At 41.5% G+C, this 22,583-nt stretch overlaps 2 protein-coding genes across 2 annotated transcripts; both read left to right on the top strand.

The window, feature by feature from the left end:
• The first annotated feature begins 389 nt into the window (after window positions 1-389).
• On the top strand, window positions 390-4,840 carry nus1 (NUS1 dehydrodolichyl diphosphate synthase subunit). The gene is made up of 5 exons (XM_084000881.1): window positions 390-913; window positions 2,221-2,352; window positions 2,750-2,902; window positions 3,917-4,016; window positions 4,214-4,840. Exons 1-5 carry the CDS (start codon window positions 514-516, stop codon window positions 4,302-4,304), a joined length of 876 nt encoding a protein of 291 aa, XP_083857007.1. The 5' UTR covers window positions 390-513; the 3' UTR covers window positions 4,305-4,840.
• Window positions 4,841-6,529: 1,689 nt separating this feature from the next.
• Window positions 6,530-14,822, top strand: slc35f1 (solute carrier family 35 member F1; the record flags this gene model as incomplete). Its single annotated transcript, XM_084001275.1, has 8 exons — window positions 6,530-6,627; window positions 9,047-9,222; window positions 10,226-10,353; window positions 12,085-12,244; window positions 12,360-12,516; window positions 13,193-13,245; window positions 13,332-13,486; window positions 14,589-14,822. The coding sequence occupies 8 exons, from the start codon at window positions 6,530-6,532 to the stop codon at window positions 14,820-14,822; spliced, it is 1,161 nt and encodes a 386-aa protein (XP_083857401.1).
• Between the last annotated feature and the right edge of the window lie 7,761 nt (window positions 14,823-22,583).

The raw sequence follows: 22,583 nt of genomic DNA, 5'->3' as shown, positions 1-22,583 counted from the left end.
AGATTAACTATGTTAAATTTATTATTGTGAAGAGCCAAAAAATAATGATTTTCTCATCAAAGTGATGTAGTTTTAGCGAAAAGAAAATTTCCCAAATAATTTCAAAAAGGTGATACAAAATGGACAATAACATTTTTTATTATTATTATTATTATTATTTTTTTTTTTTTTTTTACAAAAGGTACAGCTATCATCGATGTCGGAGAATTTGGAGATGTATGCATTAACCCTCCTATCATAGCCTAGGATAAAAGTTGGAAGCCACCTAGACTCCCATAAACGTCTTCGCTATCTTCACTAGGCGGATTCAGTGTTGCGTCACCGTAAACCCGACCAATCAGCGTGCTACGTGTATCACGTCTGGGGTTTACACATACAGGTCAGGGGTTGCCAAGGAGAGAGGAAGATGGCGACTGATAGAGCCAACTCTAAGCACCACTGAAGCATATTTAGCGGGCAGTGCTTCGTGGGAGAGTTCACATTTTACACCTAAGCCACGGGAACACGGCGCTAATGGCGCTGTTGTACGGCTTGTTATGGCGACTCTTGCTGTTGTTGGTCCACGTCAACAGGGCGCTCGTCTCCTGGCTCCGCGTCTGGCTTCGGAACTGGAAGGACCGTTTGTGGGAACGGGCGATGGCGTCGCTGCAGCTCCCGGTGGCCCTGGCTGGGTTCCCGGACCACCAGAAGAGGTTAAATCACAACCCCGATGCCAACACCGACCCGGGAACAGGGAACCACAGTATTGGTCGCCGGTCACGGTGGATTTCCGACGGCCGGTCCCTGGAGAAGCTGCCGGTCCATATCGGCCTTTTGGTAGCGGAGGAAGAACCGAGCTACACGGACATCGCAAACCTGGTGGTCTGGTGTATGGCTGTCGGCATTTCATATGTCAGCGTCTATGACAATCACGGTAAACAGTCTCTGCTGCTACTGACCCGGCGTCTCACTGCTGTGTGAATCACATCTACCGGCTTGTTGAAGTTGTTTTAGTCAAGACCAACGACTTTACGCGTTGACGTTGCCAAGTCAGTCAACGAGTTTCGGTTTCAACCCAGTGGGCTGAACCGTGGGATTGCTAACGTTAGATCTTTTCATGTGACATATTTGTAACGAAGTAGGCTAACTCTTCTCAGTAACGTATCTTGTTGACTGTCATAACATTTCAAAACTCAAATGGCCATAATTTGTACAAACAGGAACACCAACACCCCATCCACACGTGACCCCATGTGATTATAGAGATTCTATTTGTTACAGTTGTGTAGGTCTAGTCTTGTAAATCGATTTTACACATTTTAATCACCAGCCTGCCCAAGGATCAGTTACAACCAATAACAGGAATGATTTGTGGTTTGCTTACATTGCTTTAAAGACAGCAAAGAGAGGGGAGTTTTTAGAAATTGCAACAGGTGTTTTCCATTTTATTCATTCTATTGATTCAGTGCTTGCTGAATTTCCAAAGTAAAACGTCCTTGTAACTGTTAACATCAAAACTGAAACTGAAATGAAAGTAGGTCATTTAAAGTTATTTTATGAATCTTTTTTCTCTGCATACCCTCTTTCTCCCTGATGCATCTTTAGCAAGGCAGGCTTCTTTGATAAATGTCATAGTGCCTAGTCCTATAATTCACTGATCAGTTATGGTCAAAGGGGATAAAAGAAACACTCAACTGATCCGTTCATTAGGTACTTCGGAAGAAGCTACTGAAGTAGAACTATGTAATCTATCCAGAGTCAGATCAGAGGTTTCATATTTTTTCTGCTAGTCTTTGCTGCCTTTTCCCCTGTAGCATGTTAGTGCAAAAAACAAAAATACATTGTAAGAGCCTTTCCATTCATGTTTTATTTTGGTGGACTTCTTGCGAAGGAGGAAGTGATGTCATGCACAGTTGTACAGTAGTAAGGTATATTTGACTCAGTTAGGTGATCAGACTCAGGGGTAGCTGATCACAGGAGCACATAATTTTTTGACAGTCCGTGCTGAAGTGTGTGTATTGGTTTTATTGGAAAATAGACAATTTTTGTTTGCAAATGATTTGGATTTTGGAAAGTTGGAAACTTTGTTTGGACACTCACTTCATTTCATCAGTGTCATCAATTTTTTGTTTGTTTGTTTGTTTTGATAAGAGAAGGGTTCACTTCACTACATAAAATTTTTATTTTTAGTGCTTTGAATACATTCATATATAATATCATTCTCACTGATCTCTCCTTCAGGTATCTTTCGGAAGAACAACTCCCGTCTGCTGGAAGAGATAGTAAGGCAACAGCAGGATTTGCTGGGCATGGATGGATCCATGCACAATGTGGAGTTTCTGAGCAAAGGTGGAGACAACCACCAGCACCAAGGTAAGGACTTAATTGAGCTAGGGTTTTTATGAGCCATTTATAAAATGGTTTACAGTAAATTGATGTTTCTCTAGATTTAAAGGAGAGACCTGGTGGCTGTAGTCAAGGTAATGGGTCAAGGAAACCCATTTCCATGTGCACACCCAACAAGGTTTCCTGAGAAACTTACCTTTCAGCCACCCGGTTTGTCCATGCATTCAGGTCTCTCATTAGACGTTGGACAGTCCATTGCCTTGTGTCTTTGACAAAATAGAGCAGTGACCCGAATTACATTTAAGCTGTCTTTGTAGTAGGGCTGCGTGGTATACGCGGTATACTGAGTCAATTGATCAGGTGACCTGCTAATATTAACTCTCTGTCAGTTGAAGGTAACAATGTTGTTTTGTGTGTCCTGCAGTGGTGTCCTGCAGGCCCACAGTTAAGGTGCTGTCTCCTGACGATGGGAAGCAGAGCATTGTCCAGGCAGCACAACAGCTCTGCCGTGCAGTGGAAAACAAAGAGAGGACCTCCAAAGACATCAGCGTCGCCATGCTGGACATACTGCTCAGAGGTACACTTCAGAGTGTGTGTGTGTGTGTGTGTATGTGTGAGGCATGTCTCTTTTCAACACACCCGTTGTATAAAAGAAATACAGATAGGTCAAATTAGAAAAACTGCCCGGGTTACTGACACAAGGCTCTTTTGTGTTTGCCCTGAACCAAACAATACACACGTGACCCAAGCTGAGACAAGCAATCCAAATGCAACAGATTTTTTTTGCATGGACTGATCCAACCCTAGCACCTTCTGTTTGTTTGTCTGTGATAGCATCATGAATCTGCCCATATTTTCATTAATCTGGTGGATGCTGTTTCACCAGATTCATCTGGCTGTTTGACTGTGTTCCTCCTTATGTATATGAACCTGCTAAGCACCATCTGCTTTACTATTTCCATCCCTTGTTTTCTACATTCATGGATTTTTTTTTAAATTAGTGTTGTCAAAATGAATGTGTTAATATTTGCAATAAAATAGGCCTCACTGGTTGAATCATGAACACTGACCTTAACTGAAGCCAGAGACTGGGCAGAAATGGCATCCATGGGGCACACACCAGCAAGTCCACATCTGGATGGGTTACAAAAACAAAATGAAGGTTTTCAAGTGATAGGTAGGTAGTCCATGCTAAAAACCCTCCAATGTCGCTGAATATAAACAATTCTGCAAAAATTAGTTTTCCAAAGACATGTGAAAGACTCATTGCCAATTATCACAAACGCTTGATTGCACTGCACAGATTTGCAGAATTGCAGAATTACTTCAGTTTTTTTTTACTAAGCCCAGGTAGGTTTGGATAGCTTTTTTCCCATAATAAATGAAATCATCATTTACTCTGGTTATCTATATCTAATATTGAAATTTGTTTGATGGTCTTAAACATTTAAATGACAAATATGCAACAATATATCACCGTATATATGTAATATAGACTCCACCTGAACGAATGAAGGGGATGTCTTGCCAGTACCCTTCATTCAGGTACAAGTTTCAGTGAATGCTGACTGCCTGCCTGTGCTTGTTTCAGAGTCAAAGAATCTACCAGATCCTGAGCTGGTGTTGAAGTTCGGTCCTGTGGACAGCACGCTGGGCTTCCTCCCCTGGCACATCAGACTTACTGAGTTCATGTGAGTCAGTGTCTCTCTCTGTTCCAGTGTGTGAGATATGATTCTGTTCTGATTCAGCTCACACAGGCTTCATGATGAAGCTGCAGTCTTATCAATGCTGCAGCATGACCAGTAGATGTCACTGCTAAGCTGTCGATGCAGGTGTTTCTCTCTGCATTAGTAAGTTTTATCTGCTGTCTCCTGCTCTTTGTCCTCAGCTCCCTGCCATCTCATAAAAAGGTGTCCTATGAGGACCTGCTGGGCGCCCTGCAGCGGTACAGCACCTGTCAGCAGCGACTTGGTCAGTGATTTTCATGCCAACTTCTGGTTCTTCAGATGGGAAGAGGTGCTGGGTTCACACAGTCAAAATGTTGGAACCACAAGCGCTAGCCAGCTCTTGTCCTGCCACCAGCTCTTGTCTTATAATGAAATCACATTCCACAGGACTTGTGGAACATGTTTTCCAAACCAAGAGAACATGGGACATCAGAGACAGAAACAGAGACAGTCATAAGAAGAGTGTCTGCACAGACTCAGTGTCCCACAAACCTTGTTCTGTCCTCTTAAAGCCTCTGGCTCGCTCTGTGTCTTACTGATGAACACTTGCCTCGGCAGACAACAGAGAAGACGTTTTTGTGCCTGTCCTTGTGAGGCATCCTGGGAAGTACTGCTGCATATTAGGAAGAATCTCAACCACCAACTCCATGTGAGCTGAGCTGAGGGACAGGCTGGTCACCGTGTGTAAATATGAGAAATGAGTATGGCTCAGTATGTTCATGTGTAGTGTTGCTTCAACACATCCAGAGGTTTCTTTAAGGCTCTTGTTGAACTACTAAGCTTAAATAAAGGCCACGTCTGTCTGACTGTCTACCTATCTGTGTCTGTGCATCTCTCACAGGAAAATCTAAATCATCTAATTATCTATGTAAATATTAAATGTTTACTAAGGTATCAGTTGTTGGCTTATCTGTTTTCTTCCACTGAGCCAGATGATGACTGATGCAGTTCCACAAGAAGATGCTGAGATGATCGTTTGATTTAAGTTTCACTCTCGGAGTCTTATTCTAATAGACTGAACTTTTTTGTCAGTAATAACTGACAAAGGAATTGGAATGGATGTGGAAAACTGGGGGCCAATCTGCTGATGGACACAGGAGCAGTCAGCTGGTTAACGTATGTCCACATACCGGTAAGCAGGCTCAAGCAAGCAATTACCCACAAGAAGCTACATCCATTCAAGCACAGAACAGAAACAAAAATCTGAAAACACCAGTGGTCCAGATTAAGTGTGTTAATGACATTATACACATGTACAGTATATCTAGTACAATTGCCTTGTGTCATCTATGTTCTCTGGGTCAGTGGTGAGTGAAGTAGACATGTGGCAACATGACACTGATATATAGTGATTATGAAATATGTCTTTCAATAAGTGCCATATCTACGAGTCATGGTGGTGTCATTTCTATACATTTTCACAGTAATAAGAAGGAAGTCAAGGGCGTGGCTGTGACTCAGGAGACAGAATGGGTCTACTAATCAGAAGGTTGGTGGTCTGATCCACGTTCCTCCGCTTGTGTATATGTCAAAGTCTCCTTGCACCTCAAACCTCTGATGATATTCATGTGCTTTGGCCTTTGCAGTCTCTAGATCTTGACCAGATATTTCAAGGTTTGAAAATCATTTATTGTCATTTTAAAACAGGCTTTCTGAAAAGAACGAAACTTGTAGGCTACTAAGGTCCCAACACCCAGATAAAGTGATAGTTAAATAAACAAGTTAAAGAGAAGACGGCATAAAGTCTGAGTTCAGGATGATTTTATAGCTATATTATATGTCAGCAGGTAGTTTGATCTGTGTGTCTTCTGTTGTGAGGTTGGTTCATTACTGTAAGAGGGTGGGAGGCCCCAGGAAAGTGTAACATCTGGCCTGCCTGGATCCTTGCCCAAGTCTGGACCATATACTGAAGTTCTATATCTGGGCAGATTCCAGCTGTTACCTGGCTGCTGTCTGATAGATTTTCTTTGTGTTTGTCAGAATTGTAACATCACATCACTTGAATAGGCTACTTAAATGTCATTATTTAGTAGGCTAAGTAAATCGATGTTGGGGAAAACGCCTGGGGGAATGTTTTAGTCATATAAAAGCTCGGGCCCTGATCAGCATTATGAAAAAAGTATCTTTCACGTCAGACGGTCACATCGTGATAAATTACGTTTTTATCACGTGGTGTTATCTGGGTAAACGGACGCCACCCTGTGGTAAACCCAACGTTTCTCTATGAAACGCAGGACCTGATTCCGAATCCCGTCATTTTTCATCTGGAGCAGCGTCCAAGCCGCAGGTGTGACTCTGACCGGCCCCCACAGCCCCGCTGACCGCTGCGAGAGCTGCACCGCCGCCTGCAGCACGGACCGCGACAGCGTCCATTGCGCGTCTCTGTCGACCGCTGAGGAGAGCTGCCCCCCATCCTCTATTCCTCCAGTGCACACCTCGGATCAGAATGCACTGATCCCGGTGCAGTCTGAGGCAGGATGATTTCTGTCGTCTCCACAGTGGAGAGCGCTCCCAGAGGAACTGGTAGTAGCCCTGCACCGAGCCTCTACAAGCGAATCAGGAAGGTGTTAACCAGGTAAGGTGATGCTGAGCAGCTGTTTTCATTTTCTCCGCCGGTGGGGGAGGGTAAGTGCTTTTCCTTTTGTTTCATGTAGCCTTCAACCTGTAACATCAGAGTTGGTGTTGCAGCAGAAATGTTGTGCAACAGATGTCAACAGATCCAACCACACAGCATCACCCCTGCATGAACATAACGTCGTGTGTGTCTGCTGAAGTGGGGGCATTCCTGAAGCCTTGGTACCAGGGCAGAACCTGGATGCGGCGCAGTAGGAGGAGGAGGAGGAGGAGGAGGCTGCCACGGACGGTTCACCAGGCTGCCCAGACTGTGCTGCACAATGTCCTACCTCCATCCACTGGCCTCACTCACGGTGTCTTCACACTCCCTCTGTATATGCCTCTCTCTCTCTCTCTCTCTCTCTCTCTCTCTCTCTCTCTCTCTCTCTCTCTCTCTCTCTCTCTCTCTCTCACACACACACACACACACACACACACACACACACACACACACACACACACACACACACACACACACACACACACACACACACACACACACACACAGCCCAGGGATGAAGGAACGGCAGATGGCAGGGGAGTCCTCTCATATCGGGCAGCAGGGCTGTTGCTAGGAATTCTGGGCCCCCTGAAAGAATACTAAAGGGCCCCTGACTTTTCCACTTTTTTTCATAGACTACGTACATATTATCATTTTTTATTTAGCTTACTTTATTTTGATGCTAATGCAGCATTACTATGAGTATTAGTCAGTGTCTTATGCAGAATAAATCAGTCATACAAAGATTAGAGTACTGGGGTGTTTTGTGGGCCCTACTGGGCGCTGGGCCCCTAGAATTATCATCACCTTTCTCCCTACAACGGCCCTGGGCAGCAGTAGCCTACACACATGTGAAACTTGGGCTCGAGTCAGACTAGTTAAAACATGTGTCAGTAGGCTAAATCAACTTATATTTTTAAAAAAGAGTGCAAGATGTGATATTATACAGCTGAGAAATACACTAAAAAAAATGGTGAAAGCACTGGCAGCATTATTGTTTCCAGATACCCTAGAATTACACTAAATAACTGTCACAGAATAAATTACAGAGTAGATTTTCACAGTCAAAATTAATTAAAATACAGTATATTATATGTAACATACATGTGTCAAAAAAAAAAAAATCAGATATCTTTCAGATCAATCTCTGTAATTTCACAGTATACATTATTTACTTTTGGAAACAGCCAAATCTATGTACAGTAATTTCATGTTAAAATACAATTTTTTTCCCCATGTACAATAACATAGTTATAACGCATAAAAACAAACTAGGTTAATAAAACTAAAAAAAAAATTACAGTGTTAGTCTGTAATTTTAGAGAATTAGTAGGCTATATTAAAAACATCACCACTGGAACCACTGGAACTGGTAGGCTACCTGTGTGTCTGTAGTTCTGTAGGCCAAAATCTACTCAGATATGATTTCAGACATAGCAAAACGAGGCCTACAGAAATCTGTACGCATATCAGACGAAAAGTGGGGGCAGAAGAGGAATGGGGGTCCTAAGAATATCAACTAGCCTGATAGACCAGTCCAGCCCGCAGCCTTGCCTTGTAAATTACAACTTCTAATGTCAAAATGTTTGTTTTTTTGTTTTTGTCGTCAAATGATTTTATTTTCGTTATATGAAATAGAACATGAAAATCTAACTGTTTTTAAATGTTTGTTAATTGCTCAAAAAGAAGAATGCTTTGTGTTTCAATTTTATTTTGTGTATTTCAAAATGAAAATCCAATAAACCAATCATTTTCTGTTTTTTAATTCCCAAAATCCAATGACCAAAGAAGAAAACAAATGTTGCTTTCCTACCAGTTGAAATCCAGGTGAATAATGAAGAACACAAATCACGTTTTTGTTTGCAAAGGTAGTGTTGAGATTCACTACCCCAGTAAAAAATTTCACTCTTCACCGGCCTCTAACACTGCCTGTGTGCACATGTTTGTGTGTGTGTGAAGGAGAGAGAGGGAGAGGGAAGAGAAAGGGAGTGAGAGAAAGGCTGCAGCTTAGCAGTTTCCTTTTTTGATTTGACTCAGGTGCTCCATCATGAAAGTATGACTGCATATGTTGCATTAAAATTTATTTTTCTAATTGATCGTGTTTCTCTCAGTCTTTTGTAATCTTTTTTGCACATGTTTATATTTTTGGAAAGTTATGCTGTGTGTACCTACGTCTATTCAGTCCTCTCAAAAAATGTGGCTTAAAGCTGATAATGTTGTGTTCACTACTTTTCTCCACAAAGAACTGAATATTGCATTTGTGAAATGTACTTGTGTTTATTTGTCACGTGGCGGACATGAACTGACTGAAGCTGTGTGCTGCTGTTATGTTGCCTGATGATCATGATTTGACATCACACTTCTGTCTGTGTGTCTGCAGGGACCTGCTGGTGACCTTGGCCCTGGGTCAGGTCCTGTCCTTGTTAATTTGTGCGATTAGTCTGATCAGCAAGTACCTGGCTGATGACTTCCATGCTCACACACCGGTATTCCAGGGCTTTCTCAACTACATCCTACTGTTTCTGGTCTACACCACCACCCTGGCAGTCCGGCAAGGTACGGAAATTTGTGTGTTTTTAGACTGTAGCAAATACTGTAAGTACACTAAAATGAGCTATCGCCAATTAAGTGATGACATCACCAACATGCACACACATATTTTTCATTGTAAGTTCCAGTGTGACATATGAGGTAAAACATTATAATATCATTAGTTATCTCTTTTTCTCTGCTTTACCTCAAATAGGACATATGCAGGATTTGTAGCTTAACTATGCCCCTTTTTATCTTAATTAAACAGTTTTGGAGTAATTGTGATGGTTTAATAAATGGCATCCATCAGAAGATGTATTTGTGGTTTAAGAACCAAGAACCATCTCAGTGTAGTGGAAGTCTAGCCAGAACAGGTCAATGACCTAGTCAAGAGGCTTTGAGCCTGTCTTCTCAGTTTTTTCTCAGTGATCCAGTAAAAACATAACAGATTTCAAGAAAACACCTCGATAAATCCTGCAAGTTTGGATGGTTGGTCTAGGTCCACCGGGGGGGGGGGGGGTGATAGTTTTCATATGGCATCAATCCTTTGCACACGCTGACCACCTCACCTCTTATCCTTTTCTTCACAGCTTTGTATGCATCTGTGTCATTGTACCTGCCGCATGCTGGAGTTTGTCTCTGGGTAGAACTCTAAACTTTCACACACATTACCTGTGAGGACAGGATTGTGATGTATGAAATCTTTTCATTTCAACCTGGCGATGACCTTTACTGTGAGTGGTAGTGAGTGTGGTAGTGAGTGTGGAGTATATAAATCATAAAAGATCATTCCAGGTCCTTGGTCCTGGTGCTGCCCTTCCTATGCAGTGGTTCACAGTCCCTCTCTTTGTCATATAGCATGATCTGCATCAGTGTAGAGAGAATATGAATCAACCTGAAGTTCAAATGAAAATAGCTATAAATCACATACAATCACAATTAAAATGTTTACATGTAAACTTCACATTGCAAGTTACCCATACACTGTTGATGGGTTCTGTGTATGTTCTCCTGTATGTCGGACCAGGGGAGGGGAACCTGCTGGCAATGCTGAAGCAGCGCTGGTGGAAGTACATGATTCTGGGTCTGATAGACATCGAAGCCAACTACCTAGTCCTGAAGGCCTACCAGTACACTACACTCTCCAGTGTACAGGTTAGTACTGTGTGTGTGTGTGTGTGTGTGTGTGTGTGTGTGTGTGTGTGTGTGTGTGTGTGTGTGTGTGTGTGTGTGTGTGTGTGTGTGTGTGTGTGTGTGTGTGTGTGTGTGAGAGAGAGAGAGAGAGAGAGAGAGGGAGAGAGATGGGAAAAAGATGCTACTGAGTTTATCAAGCTGCAGCGGGCAATAAATGGGCCTATGCCCAATTGAAGGGCTCGCAGGACACCAATCAAAGTGGTCACACACTTTTGTTCTGCAGGACTCTGTGTTCAGGCATTAATGTGGTCTTACACAGAGCAAATGGCAGCAGACCAGATTACAACTTTGTATTGTCAATTGTCTTCACCAGAGGGAGCCAGAGACCATGTGATTGCAGATGCCATAGAAATTCACGCTGCGAGTGAACTTTATGCAAGTATGAAGACGTGGTCAGTGTTAGTGTGGGCGTTTCGCCATGATTACAACAAGTAGTTCCTGTACTCAAAAGATCAAAATTCCTTGCGAATAGAAAATGCGCAGAACACAAATGAATGTTCCTTCGATGGGGATATCCCGATATATTGGGGTTAGAAAAGGAGTAACCCAGGGGTCATTTTCGGAATATGACCAGCAGTTTGTCAACAAGATGCTTGTGTTTTACAGTATATGCCTATTGATTTGTGTCTACCTACTACAAAGTAATCCCAATTCGAAGAGCCTTTACCAAGGGGTACTGTAGGTGGCACTATGGAGGCATTTAGTTTAGTTTAGTTTAGTTTAGTTTAGTTTAATATAGGACAGTGTACAATACCATCGATCAATTGTAAAGCAACAAAAAGATAGTTGTACCAGACTTAGCGTCAACAGCTAATTTCCATCTGTAGTCCCAACATAAAACTCACAAATTCAGATCACAATAAAATACAGGAGGAGCTTGGAACATAGGACGACCTAGGTGAACACATAGCAATAGAAGCAGTAGCTACACACACAAGTTGCACAGGTAGTCACATGGACAACATGGAGACAACACACAGAGAACACACAAAACACTAGAAGGTGGGCCAGTAGTAGCTTTTGGCATAAAGTGTGAGGCAAGAATGTACAGTTATCTTGAATAAAGTGCTGGTTTTCTTATTTGAGGTAGATAAAGTGCAGAATGCTCATAGCAGCAAGATTAGTAAAAAGAAATAATGATAGTAATTAGCCTGACAAGCCAGACTATATCATTAAAATGTATATTTGCTGCCGCTAGGGTGCATCTAGAAAAACGTAAAAAATATAATGAGAATGACATAGTTTATATAGCTAAGAAGACAACAGTTAATGGTAATCCGAGATTTCTGAAATAATTACGTACCAACAGTGGTAGTGTGACAGGTGTATCTGTAATGCTCAGGTAAACAGCTAGAAGAGAAGCACCAAAAGAAAAGTCATAATGATGATAAACAGAAAACCTGATGGCACCACCTATGGTGTTAACATTGATTTCTCAGGAGCCATTTCTTTGTAGCAAGGTAGAAGCTGCTATAGTTTTTGTTACTTTTCAGGTTGTTTGGGAGTCTGTTCCAGTCACCAGATGGAAAAGGCGGATTGGCCAAAGGTTCGACTTTCTTAGTGGGATTTTGCAGTCTCCTCTCATGGCGGATCTTAGAGCTCTTGTTTTTTGTTCAGAGCAGCCCTATTTGCCACACCCCTATTTGTGTAAGACCTCTATATACTCATGTTTGCTTTGTGTCTTTCTTTCAGTTGTTAGACTGCTTTGTCATCCCAGTAGTCCTGTTGCTGTCCTGGTTTTTCCTTTTGGTGAGGTACAAGGCTGCCCATTTTGTCGGGGCCGGACTGTGTTTGTTGGGGATTGGCTGCATGGTGGGAGCTGATATCCTACTCGGTCGGCAGCAAGGCTTAGGTGAGTAGGTGTATGCACAATACATACTTTTTTTATGTTGTGTGTTAGTTGTGTTTGTAGATGATGTGTGTTTGTCCCCTGCTCATGTTTCCCTCCCTCTCTTTTCTCTCTGTAGGAGAGCAGAAGTTGTTTGGGGATCTCTTGGTTCTGGGAGGGGCAACACTGTATGGGATCTCCAACGTCTGTGAGGAGTTCATTGTGAAGAACTTGAGTCGGGTTGAGTTCCTCGGCATGATTGGACTCTTTGGATCCTTCTTCAGTGGCATCCAGTTGTGAGTCTGTCTGAGGGGAGAGACAAAGGCTGTTTTCTGTACCATACTAAAGTACTGCACTGAAGGAATAAGTGCCTCAAGTTCACACTTTTTGCTTTCACTTCAATTTCTTGGTCTGAGAACATTGCAGTCACTCAATTTCCATTTTACTGTAATTTGAGTTATTACTTGTTGTGCCCAAATGGATGGTCTTTAGATTTTGACTCATCATTGTAAGAATAAGAATAAGAATTACTTAATTAACCCCAAAGGGAAATTCCACTGTTATGTAGCATTTTATATTGTTAAGGGCAGAATGGTCATTTGTGACAAGTTGTTGACATCACAGGATAAACTCAATGAGTGCTGGTTGTTGCACTAATCAGAGTATAAAAAACAATAACAATTGAAAAAAATAAAAGTACCTATTTATATGTGTATGCAGTATATAGCATTACCCAAAAATATTGAAATATTAATTTATCAAACTACGAGATGAACAAATCAAATACTAAAAAAAGAGAATATTATCAACACTTGGGTTCAAGATGAGGCTGTTTCGTGTCAAGAAAAACAATACACAGTAAAAACTTCACATTACAGGTTCTTCAGATGATCACAACACCTCTTGTTCTGCTGAAAATGGAAGCCTCAAGCTTGTTAAATCAAATAAGCAAGACTTGCTTAATCTTTGCAGGGCCATCATAGAACACAAGGAGCTGCTTAAGGTGTCCTGGGACTGGCAGATAGGTGAGAATCAGACTGCACACACACACACACACACAACCTGGCTATATTGTTTACGTATGTACTCTGCTCACTCTGTGTGTCGGCAGGTCTGCTCTACATTGGTTCCAGTGCCTTTATGTTCGCCCTGTACAGCTTCATGCCGGTGGTGATGAAAAGGACGAGTGCCACCTCAGTCAACCTCTCTCTCCTCACAGCTGACCTGTACAGCCTCTTCTGTGGCCTCCTCCTCTTTCACTACAAGGTAACAGACCGTTGCAGGGATGCACTGATGTGGTAACATGCAGGGTCAACATTGAGCCAGATGTGTGTTGGCTCCAGGTTTTTTTTAATTGTTCACACACACAGGTTATTTTTGACTGAAGTAAAACCTGTGACAGACAAATAAGAATCATCTTTATTAGATAGATAGATAGATAGATAGATAGATAGATAGATAGATAGATAGATAGATAGATAGATAGATAGATAGATAGATAGATAGATAGATAGATAGATAGATAGATAGATAGATAGATTGATTGATTGATTCAACTTTATTGATCCCGAGGGAAATTTACACATTGGTCAGCTGCTCATTCACACAATAAAAAAACACACCTCAGAATCACCATTAATAATAAATACAAATCAAAATTATATCTGATCAGTAAATGACCAGTGTGGAGGATTTAGTGGCATCTAGTGGTAAGTTACAGACTGCAGCCCTACCCCTTGGTGGTTGTAGAGTCTTTCACTTGGCTGTAACCTTAAACTTCATTAAACATTAAAAAGAAAACAGAAAAAAGAAATACGTTTTTCACATAGGGCCAGGTAGGTTTGGATAGCTTTTTTAAAAGCTATCAAAACGGGCAGACGGCCGTCGGTAACAAACCAGATGTCATTTTAGTCACAGAAGTCGAGAGAAAGCCGGTAAAACGTGGGTCAGGTAAACAATACGACATCGCCATGACAACATATTGTCACGTGTATTGTTTTGCCTCGTGCTGACGGACCACTTGTTTACATAGAGGCGCGTTTATGCCGTTACGTGCAGTGGCTGTCGTCCGTCTGCCGTCTGCCCAATTTCACGTGAATGCAGCATGAAAAGTATGATTGAGTTGCTTGTGATTTAAAACGGCAACGCTAGATGGGAGTAATTCCTACACAATGTACCTTTAATTCATTCATAGCCTAATTTGTTTGTGTTAGAAAAGACCAAATAGCCTTATTTTCAGATGATTCTATAAGATCAAAAGTTAATGATGAATGCTATAATCCTCCTAAAGCCTCCAGATGCTTCCACACTATTTAGGATATGAAGCAGCAGAGGTGTAGCTACTACTCATTCTGTCTCTGTGTTGCAGTTCTCTGGCCTCTACCTATTGTCATTTTTCATCATAATCTTGGGCCTGGTCGTTTACTCCTCGTCAACCACCTATGTGGCGCAGGATCCGCGGGTGTATAAGCAGTTCAGGAACACGGGCATCCAGCCGGCCACCGACCCACACCTGCTTAGTCCTGGAGTCCTGGAGCCCTCCGTCACCTTCACCAGCCTGGGCCCTGAACCCGGGGACGAGCTTCCTGTGCGTGTAGCCTAAGTTGTCTGGGAGGTCTGGCAGGGTTTTAGTCTGTCCGCCAGGTGGATCAGTGTGTTTGTTGCAGTCTCCATGCTCAGCACAGAGAAATAGTGGTGCCTGTGCCCACCCAGTCCCCTAAACAGTGCAGCTGTGGATCACCATGCTCTACTGAGGGAGGCTCCACATGCTTGGTGACTGAGTTACAACAAATTCATGTACTTGTATTTGTCCTCGGTGAATGAATGACCAGAATGTAAAGAGCTCAATTGAAAGTGTTGCATTTACTGCCATCAAAAACTGTGAGTAGACAGTAGTGACTGTAAATGATCATTCATGTAAATAGATGACGTCATTGTACTTTATTTCCTGCTTTCTTTTTTTATATATCAGGAATGTTTGTGCTTATTCCCTGTGGATATGATAAAACTGAATTCAATTCATTTACTGTTTTAATTTCTGTTCTAACAGTGTATCTAACTTCATGTGTTCAAAATGAACTACACCTGTAGTCAGAAATGAGACGAGATGACTTAACGTAGTGATGTATGGATAGATGTTTTGGATATTTAGTAGGTTGGTGCAGAAATAGCAAGACCTCATCTAAAGTTTGACTGCACCAGCATTTACAGTATGAAGATTTCTTTAAAACAGCATTTAGAGAAGTGAACAAGTGCATTTTTATATGAATTGCCAATTGCATCCACCAGGTGAAATCAGACAAAGAACTTCAATAATGTTGGTCAGGTGGTGAAATGTGTCTTGCAGAGAAACATGTTGACTTTGACCTACAGTACACCATAGCAGTGACGAATAGCTGATCAGAATCCTCCTTACAATTAAAAGCATGCAACAGTAATTTTTCATCTTATCTGCTTTAGGGAAACACATTCTGGCACTGTGTCTGCTCTGCGATGACTAACAGATCAAAACTTCATTTCTGCACTCAGAAGCACAGAACGGTCATTTTCAGCTCACATCCAGCAGAGAAACACATTCTTACAAGTTTCAATCTTACACAGTGCCAGTGATGAATAATAGATCCGAATATTTGTTCCGATCGAGGGTGTCCTGGTGCCATGTGCACTGATGGACACCCTTATACTTGAACATGGTGTTTGTTATGGACAAACTGTGACTATAGCACAGAAGTCCTGTGGGCAAAGATGTGAACATCCCTGTTTTCATGCTTGTCATGGTGGGCTTTTTGTAAACCATTAAAAATACGTCATATTTTTGTAGATAGTTCCAATTTAGCAGCTACGGTTGTTGACATTACATTATTTCACTTTATAGTGCCCTTCTTTAAAAAAAAAAAAAAAAAAATCTAAAGTACTGAATGACCTAATTTCAATAGGTAATAAATATTAATAACTGTTGTGGTTTCTCTTCAAGTATAAAAATTTTCAAAATTTCAAAAAATTCAAATGTGCCCTGTGCAAATGTGGCCATAAAGCACTCATGTAAGATGAATCAACACAGTGTTACACTCACTTCTTCTTATCCACCGCTTGGCGGCAGCAGAGCGATAGGGAAGGGAGAGCAGCATTTGCAGATTGCAGTTTGTCTTTTAATTTACTCCATCACAGCTAAACCTGAATTCAATTATTTGTTTGTCCACCCATATTTTTGTTTTATATCCAACACATTAACACAGAATTGTTTGGTCAGATTACAGAAAGTATCTCAGATAAATCATGCCAGGGATATATATTTTAAGATATTTTTCATATATTTGTTGATGGGATGTGTATATTAAGGATGTATTTATCTTTTCTAATACATCCTGTTCATCAGTTAAAGAGAGAAATGTTTGGCAAACATTGTTCACCCTCTCTTCTCTGGACATCCTCTCATCCTGGCCTTTGACCTGTTCAGATAACAGATGCTCATTCTTCAAATAATTCAGTGTTCCTATAGTGTTTTAGTGAGCCAGCACTACAAAAACTAACTTGCATGCAGGAAAAATGTCCCACAGACTGCAGACAATTACAGCACAACATATCATACCACATGAAAAAGCCTCAGTTAAAGACTTTAACAGTAAGTACACAAGTAACAATGAGAAGTTGTCCATATAAGGACTGAAAGACACACAAAAGACTGAAAAAAGGGCAGTCAGTGCTTTGGAGGGTGACAAAATATGAATACACAGAATATAGTGGAATAACAATCAACACAAACACATTTAGGGATGAGGGAAATCCCCCTTATTTTTCGTCAAAAACTATGGGAACTATGCAATACTGCCTTAATGTCACAAAACTTGAACTGAATTGGGGGGAGTTCAACATGCAGTCACATACTATAGGACTTACTGATGCCAAGAGAATATATAATAAAACTAAATAAAAAAATATTCAAGGTCAGTCCTGTTTCTACCAGAAAAAAAAATCAAGAATGAAAAACCAAAGTGCAGCATTTTTTCTAAAGTTAGAAAACAGGAAATATTGGATCACAATAGCGTGATATGTTGTCTAATCATTTTATGTAACAAGAATGTGTGCTATTGTGTTGTTTTCTTTCCCAGAGATACTGCATCTCCACTTATATAACTGACTAACTTCTGTGAATGAAGTCGATTGAGACTTAAGAACAATTAAAACAAGTGAGATCAGTGTCGTCTTGGGGTGTTGAATCATGGAAGAATTTCCACACATAACAATCAACTTTTATTTGTCGCACACAAGTGTGAAATATCATTGACCACTTTAAATTTCAAATTGTCTTTAGTTTTTTTTTCTCCGTCCATGTAAACCTATATGGACAGAGAAAAAAACTAAAGTCAGTTTGATCCTAGACATGTTTCCTGGTTCCCAAACAATGCTTGTTATGTCAAGGGTCAAAGATCAGAGATTTTTGGCAGGAGTCTCAAAAGTGAGTTGAAATGGATGTATCGCAGCATTCAAAAAATGAATGGATGTGTTGTGAATGTGTATCTCTCTCTCTCTCTCTCTCTCTCTCTCTCTCTCTCTCTCTCACTCTGTGTGTGTGTGTGTGTGTGTGTGTGTGTGTGTGTGTGTGTGTGTGTGTGTGTGTGTGTGTGTGTGTGTGTGTGTGTGTGTGTGTGTGTGTGTGTGTGTGTGTGTGTGTGTGCGCATATGTCTATGTTTTCCCTCTTGATGTTGTTGACCTTGTTCATGACTTTTGTAAAAAGCCAGGAAGAGGGTCAAGGAATGGCCACCAGGACCTGGGGTTACTTTTAACACACAAAGACACAATAATTCCCCCCTGACAGGATACAAATATGGCAGAGACCCATGACCTGACACCGGTTCAAACATATGCCACATCAACAACTGCTTTCCATCTGGGAGAAGGCACGGTCCACGTAAAACAGGCACTCAGAGACAGAACTGGGGCCGACTGCAGCAAGGACTGTTGCCTCTATCTATCTATCTATCTATCTATCTATCTATCTATCTATCTATCTATCTATCTATCTATCTATCTATCTATCTATCTATCTATCTATCTATCTATCTGTCTATCTATCTATCTATCTGTCTATCAGCTTACGTAATGCAGTAGTTTTAATTTAATTTCCAAATATAGATACATTCTGTCATCATGATCTGCTCTCACCACTCAGCTGACCTCGTGACCACTCCACCCCAAACACATATCTTACACATCCACTGAATGGTTGAGCTGTGATGAGTTCTGACATAGTGAGAGTCATGAGTGTCTATGGTTTGGACCAGGTTCAGTCCACAACCGAACTGGCGGTGTGAAGCTGGTGAAGGATCAGTTCATATCACACAGCATGAACAACTTTAGTTTAGCATGTGTCCTCCTGGTGAAGCTGTCTCTATACGAGCCGAACTGGGACAGGCTTTTTGTTTATTCTGAACAAATCTTAGCAAAGATGAAAAATCCTATCAAATGGCTCTGTTGTGACATTGAGTAAGAACTGGAGTCGGATCCAGAGCATGCATTCATTTACAAGTTTAATTGACACTGATTAAACTAAATAAGTGTGTGCTCCGGCCACAGACTGTAATATGCTCCGGCCTTTTCCTTGGGTCAGTCAACAGACCAGGCCGAACAACATGACTCCCTCCAGCTCTGGAGCTTTCCTCGGCGCCAAAAGCTCCAGAGCTGGAGGGAGACTGGTTGCGCCGGGCGGCCCAGCACAGGGCGCTGTGTGTCGGGGAGAGAAGCAGGAAGACATGGGGTCTGGAGCTCAGCAGAGCCGCGGTGTGCAGTGTGCGGAGCGACCCCGCTCAGGCTGCAGCGGCGGTGCTGATACAGCGGAGTTTATGTTGAACAGGTAGGTAATCTGTCTTTATTAACCCATAAGAACCCAGACCCATTTATACTTGAAGGAAAATTAAGTGGGGTGAAACACAGACCAAGTGGAATGCATGGAACACATTTTTGAAGTTTTTTTTTAAAATAGCGCCACCTATTGTCAGAGATCTGGAATGTTACATATATGTCACATCGGGCGTTTTTGGTAACTTAAATTTTCACTTGAAAATAAATGGGCTTGACATTTTCTTTTGCTCTGTAACACAAATTTGACCTTTTATTTGCATTTCCATAACATATATCAAAATTACAAATTTGCTGGTTACTATTAACACCTTTTTAAGACAAGTTTCACAACAAAAATGGGCAAACACTATAGAAATGCGAATATTGCCTCATATTGAAGGCTTTAACCAGTTACTGAAGCCTTAAAAGCTGTGCAACCACAATTTTCTTTCCAACTACAAATACCTTGGCATCTGGATGGACAGTTGTCTTAATTTTAAGCACCATATCACCACCCTCATTGCTAAACTAAGAACAATACTTGGCTTTCTATACAGAAATAAGCACCGTTTCCCTACTCACCACAGGAAAAAAATTGGAGACACTATTTTTCTCTGTTTTAGAGTATGGAGATGGCATCTATGGAAGAGCTGCTAGTTCCACTTTGATTCCACTGGATGCTGTTTACCACTCAGCCTTACATTTCATTTCCAATGCTTCATATAATACTCATCACGGCACTCTTTATCAAAATGTCGGCTGGTCATTTCTGACAGTAAGGGGAAAACAGCATTGTTTTTTATCCATTTTAAAGCCCTTTCACAGTTATTGTCTCCTTATTTATCATCTCTGATAACTATGAAATCACAAAACATTGGTACCCACTCACAGAACTGATTGTTGGGTCATATTCCATTCGTCAGAAGTGAGCCGGGTAAAACGTCCTTTTCTCACAATGCACCACATGGGACCCTCTCTCCCATCAGTACAGCAGTCCAGAACCCTTGTCTCAAACCTGGTTCATGACTGTTTGACTGTGTTAACTTTTCTTATTTGTTTCCTAATATTTTCTTATGTAAACTCTCATTCTTCTTTGCTGTATTTGTTGTTCTGTATACAACATCTATTGCACGTCTGATGATCGTCAGTACATCCTGAACACTGTATCCTATTTTATTACAAAAAATACAGCAAAAAAGCATAATTACATTAATATGGGACCAGCATGGGATACTAAAATCTTGTTCATTTACTGAGAAGAGTGTCTCTGCTAAATCTGTGGTTCAATTTCCGGACTGATTTATAATTTTATTAAATATTGATTGAATTTGACATTATTTTTATGTTAACATTTTTAAATTATGTTTTAAATTGAACAACATAGAGTATATTAATTCAAAATACCTGAATCACCTAATTTAATTGAGCAGTTCTTTCCCATTTTTCTCATTGTGACATAGGCGTCACATGGTATTTTTCCTGACTTTTTTAAGGCTAAGGCCCGATGTGACGTATATGTCACAGCAATATTTTCTTAAGTTGTTTTATATGAGTTTCTTCAAAAAATGAGGTCAGAACAGGTTAAATACCAGAGGTGTGGACTTGGACTTGAGACTTGAGACTTGACTTGGACTCGAGTCCCGATTTTGATGACTTAAGACTTGCTTGATCAAATCAAAAAAAGACTTGGACTCGCTTGGGACTTGATGCCAAAGACTTGAGACTCTACTTGGACTTGAGAGCAAAGACTTGAGACTCTACTTGGACTTAACCCTCTTGACTTGAATTCAAGTCAAGTCACAAGCAGCAAGCACAAATATTAAAATATTTAAAAAAGTGTTACATCAATGTTATACTGTAGCAGCCAGCCAGAGATGTTCCTATAGAACCCACTCCTGTTATCAGTCTTGGCTGTGTAGGCTATAATTAATGCCAACACACTAATTCCTACCACACACATAAAGATAATCTGGCTGATTTTGCCCCGATTTTCCCCCTTCGGACCAAAGACAAAAATCACCCGATTATCTTGGCTCTTAAAGGAGCATTATCGCAAATCCAAATTCTTAATTCGGCCACTAGATGGAGCCAGGCGGAGCATATCAGATATAAACAAGTGGGCAGCTGTCAGAGAGAGAGAGGAGCCTCGTTTAGTCCTCCCCTTCTCCCCCTCCTCCTCCCTCCTCCCCCCTCCCTCTTCCTCCCTCCTCCCCCCTCCCCCCTCCTCCCTCCTCCTCCCTCACCAGGCTGAATGAACGTGCAATCGCGGGAAAGGAAAAAGAAAACTGCTAGTGGAAGCGGCAGCTCTACTCGCGCACAACCACAACAACGGCAACAACAGCAACTGCAACTTCCTCCTACAAATGTACAATCGTTGGTGTGACGTGCAGACCGCAGTGGGACGATTCAGTGACTGTAAGCAGCCTAACACTGCTACATTACTATTTACTGTTGCATTTTTCCGGTTCGGAGGTCGGATTTGCGAGTTCCGAGTGCAATTGAACGCAGCAAGCGCCGGGCCGGCTTGAATCATAACAAAGACAAATGCTGCATTTGCCCCACGGACACTATACTGTTGGCGATTTTTTTTGTAAATTTAGTTATGGCTCCCCCCGACCCATCTTTTGCATATTTCAGTTTGTTTTATGCTATTACTGCTGTATTTGCGATAATGCTCCTTTAAGAGTATTTTATGAGATTCTCCTGTGGTGTGTGGTGTGTTAAGATTTAAATTCTCCCAACGATCGGCTCGTAAAACGGTCGGTGGCGACAATCGTAAATATTGAACATGTCCAGTATTTACGATTGTTGGTCGCAACAATCATGACCGTTTGGATCAAAAGTCGGCATGTGTGTGGGGGAAGCCGACCATCTCGAGTCACCGGCTCTGCGGAATGTGACTTGAAATTGAATGTAACCAATAAAGAAGCGAGCTGACTGCAGCACACGTAGCATAACAAACCAGTGTGGCTAACGGCTCCATGGCCATGCACCATGGCTACCAACAACAGACTACGTCAGATCACGTTTGATCACACAAGATTTCTGGCGTGTTACTGTACGTCAATTTTAAATAGCTTTATTGGCATGAGAAGGCAGTGCTTATATTGACAAAGCATATCACAATAGAATATTAATAAAAAATAAACAGATGAATAAGTGGCAGAACATTAACAATAAAATATAAACAACTTAAAGCAGATATCAGCTTCACGGCCGTTTCGGCTAATGCTGCGTTCAAGGCAGGCTTTTGAAACCGTAAGTTACAGCTTCAAGTCACAACTACGACTTGGTAGCGTTCCAGGTAACCCGTAGCTCGTGTTTTTACCATCCTGTTGTCTGTGAAAGTTCCCTATAACGGCCACTCGTAACTTCCGACCCGTGAACTCGTACCAGATCGAACTGGTATGACTTCACAGGAAGGAAAAACACAAAGTACGAGTTTCTTTGAACGCACCATGAGTTAGCAGCCCCCGCCCTTGTCAGGCATCAATTGGTCCTCGTGCTACGTCACCACATTCACGC

This window comes from Trachurus trachurus (genome assembly GCF_905171665.1).
Source record: "Trachurus trachurus genome assembly, chromosome: 24".
NCBI lineage: Eukaryota > Metazoa > Chordata > Actinopteri > Carangiformes > Carangidae > Trachurus > Trachurus trachurus.
This window is presented reverse-complemented; position numbering and strand designations above follow the sequence as displayed.

Bases quoted from the DNA above. Each gene is read 5' to 3' on its own strand.
- nus1 (XM_084000881.1), top strand. From the start codon at position 514: ATGGCGCTGTTGTACGGCTTGTTATGGCGACTCTTGCTGTTGTTGGTC. The intron at 914-2,220 runs GTAAACAGTCTC...TCTCTCCTTCAG, and splicing joins CAGCGTCTATGACAATCACG to GTATCTTTCGGAAGAACAAC. The intron at 2,903-3,916 runs GTACACTTCAGA...TGCTTGTTTCAG, and splicing joins GCTGGACATACTGCTCAGAG to AGTCAAAGAATCTACCAGAT.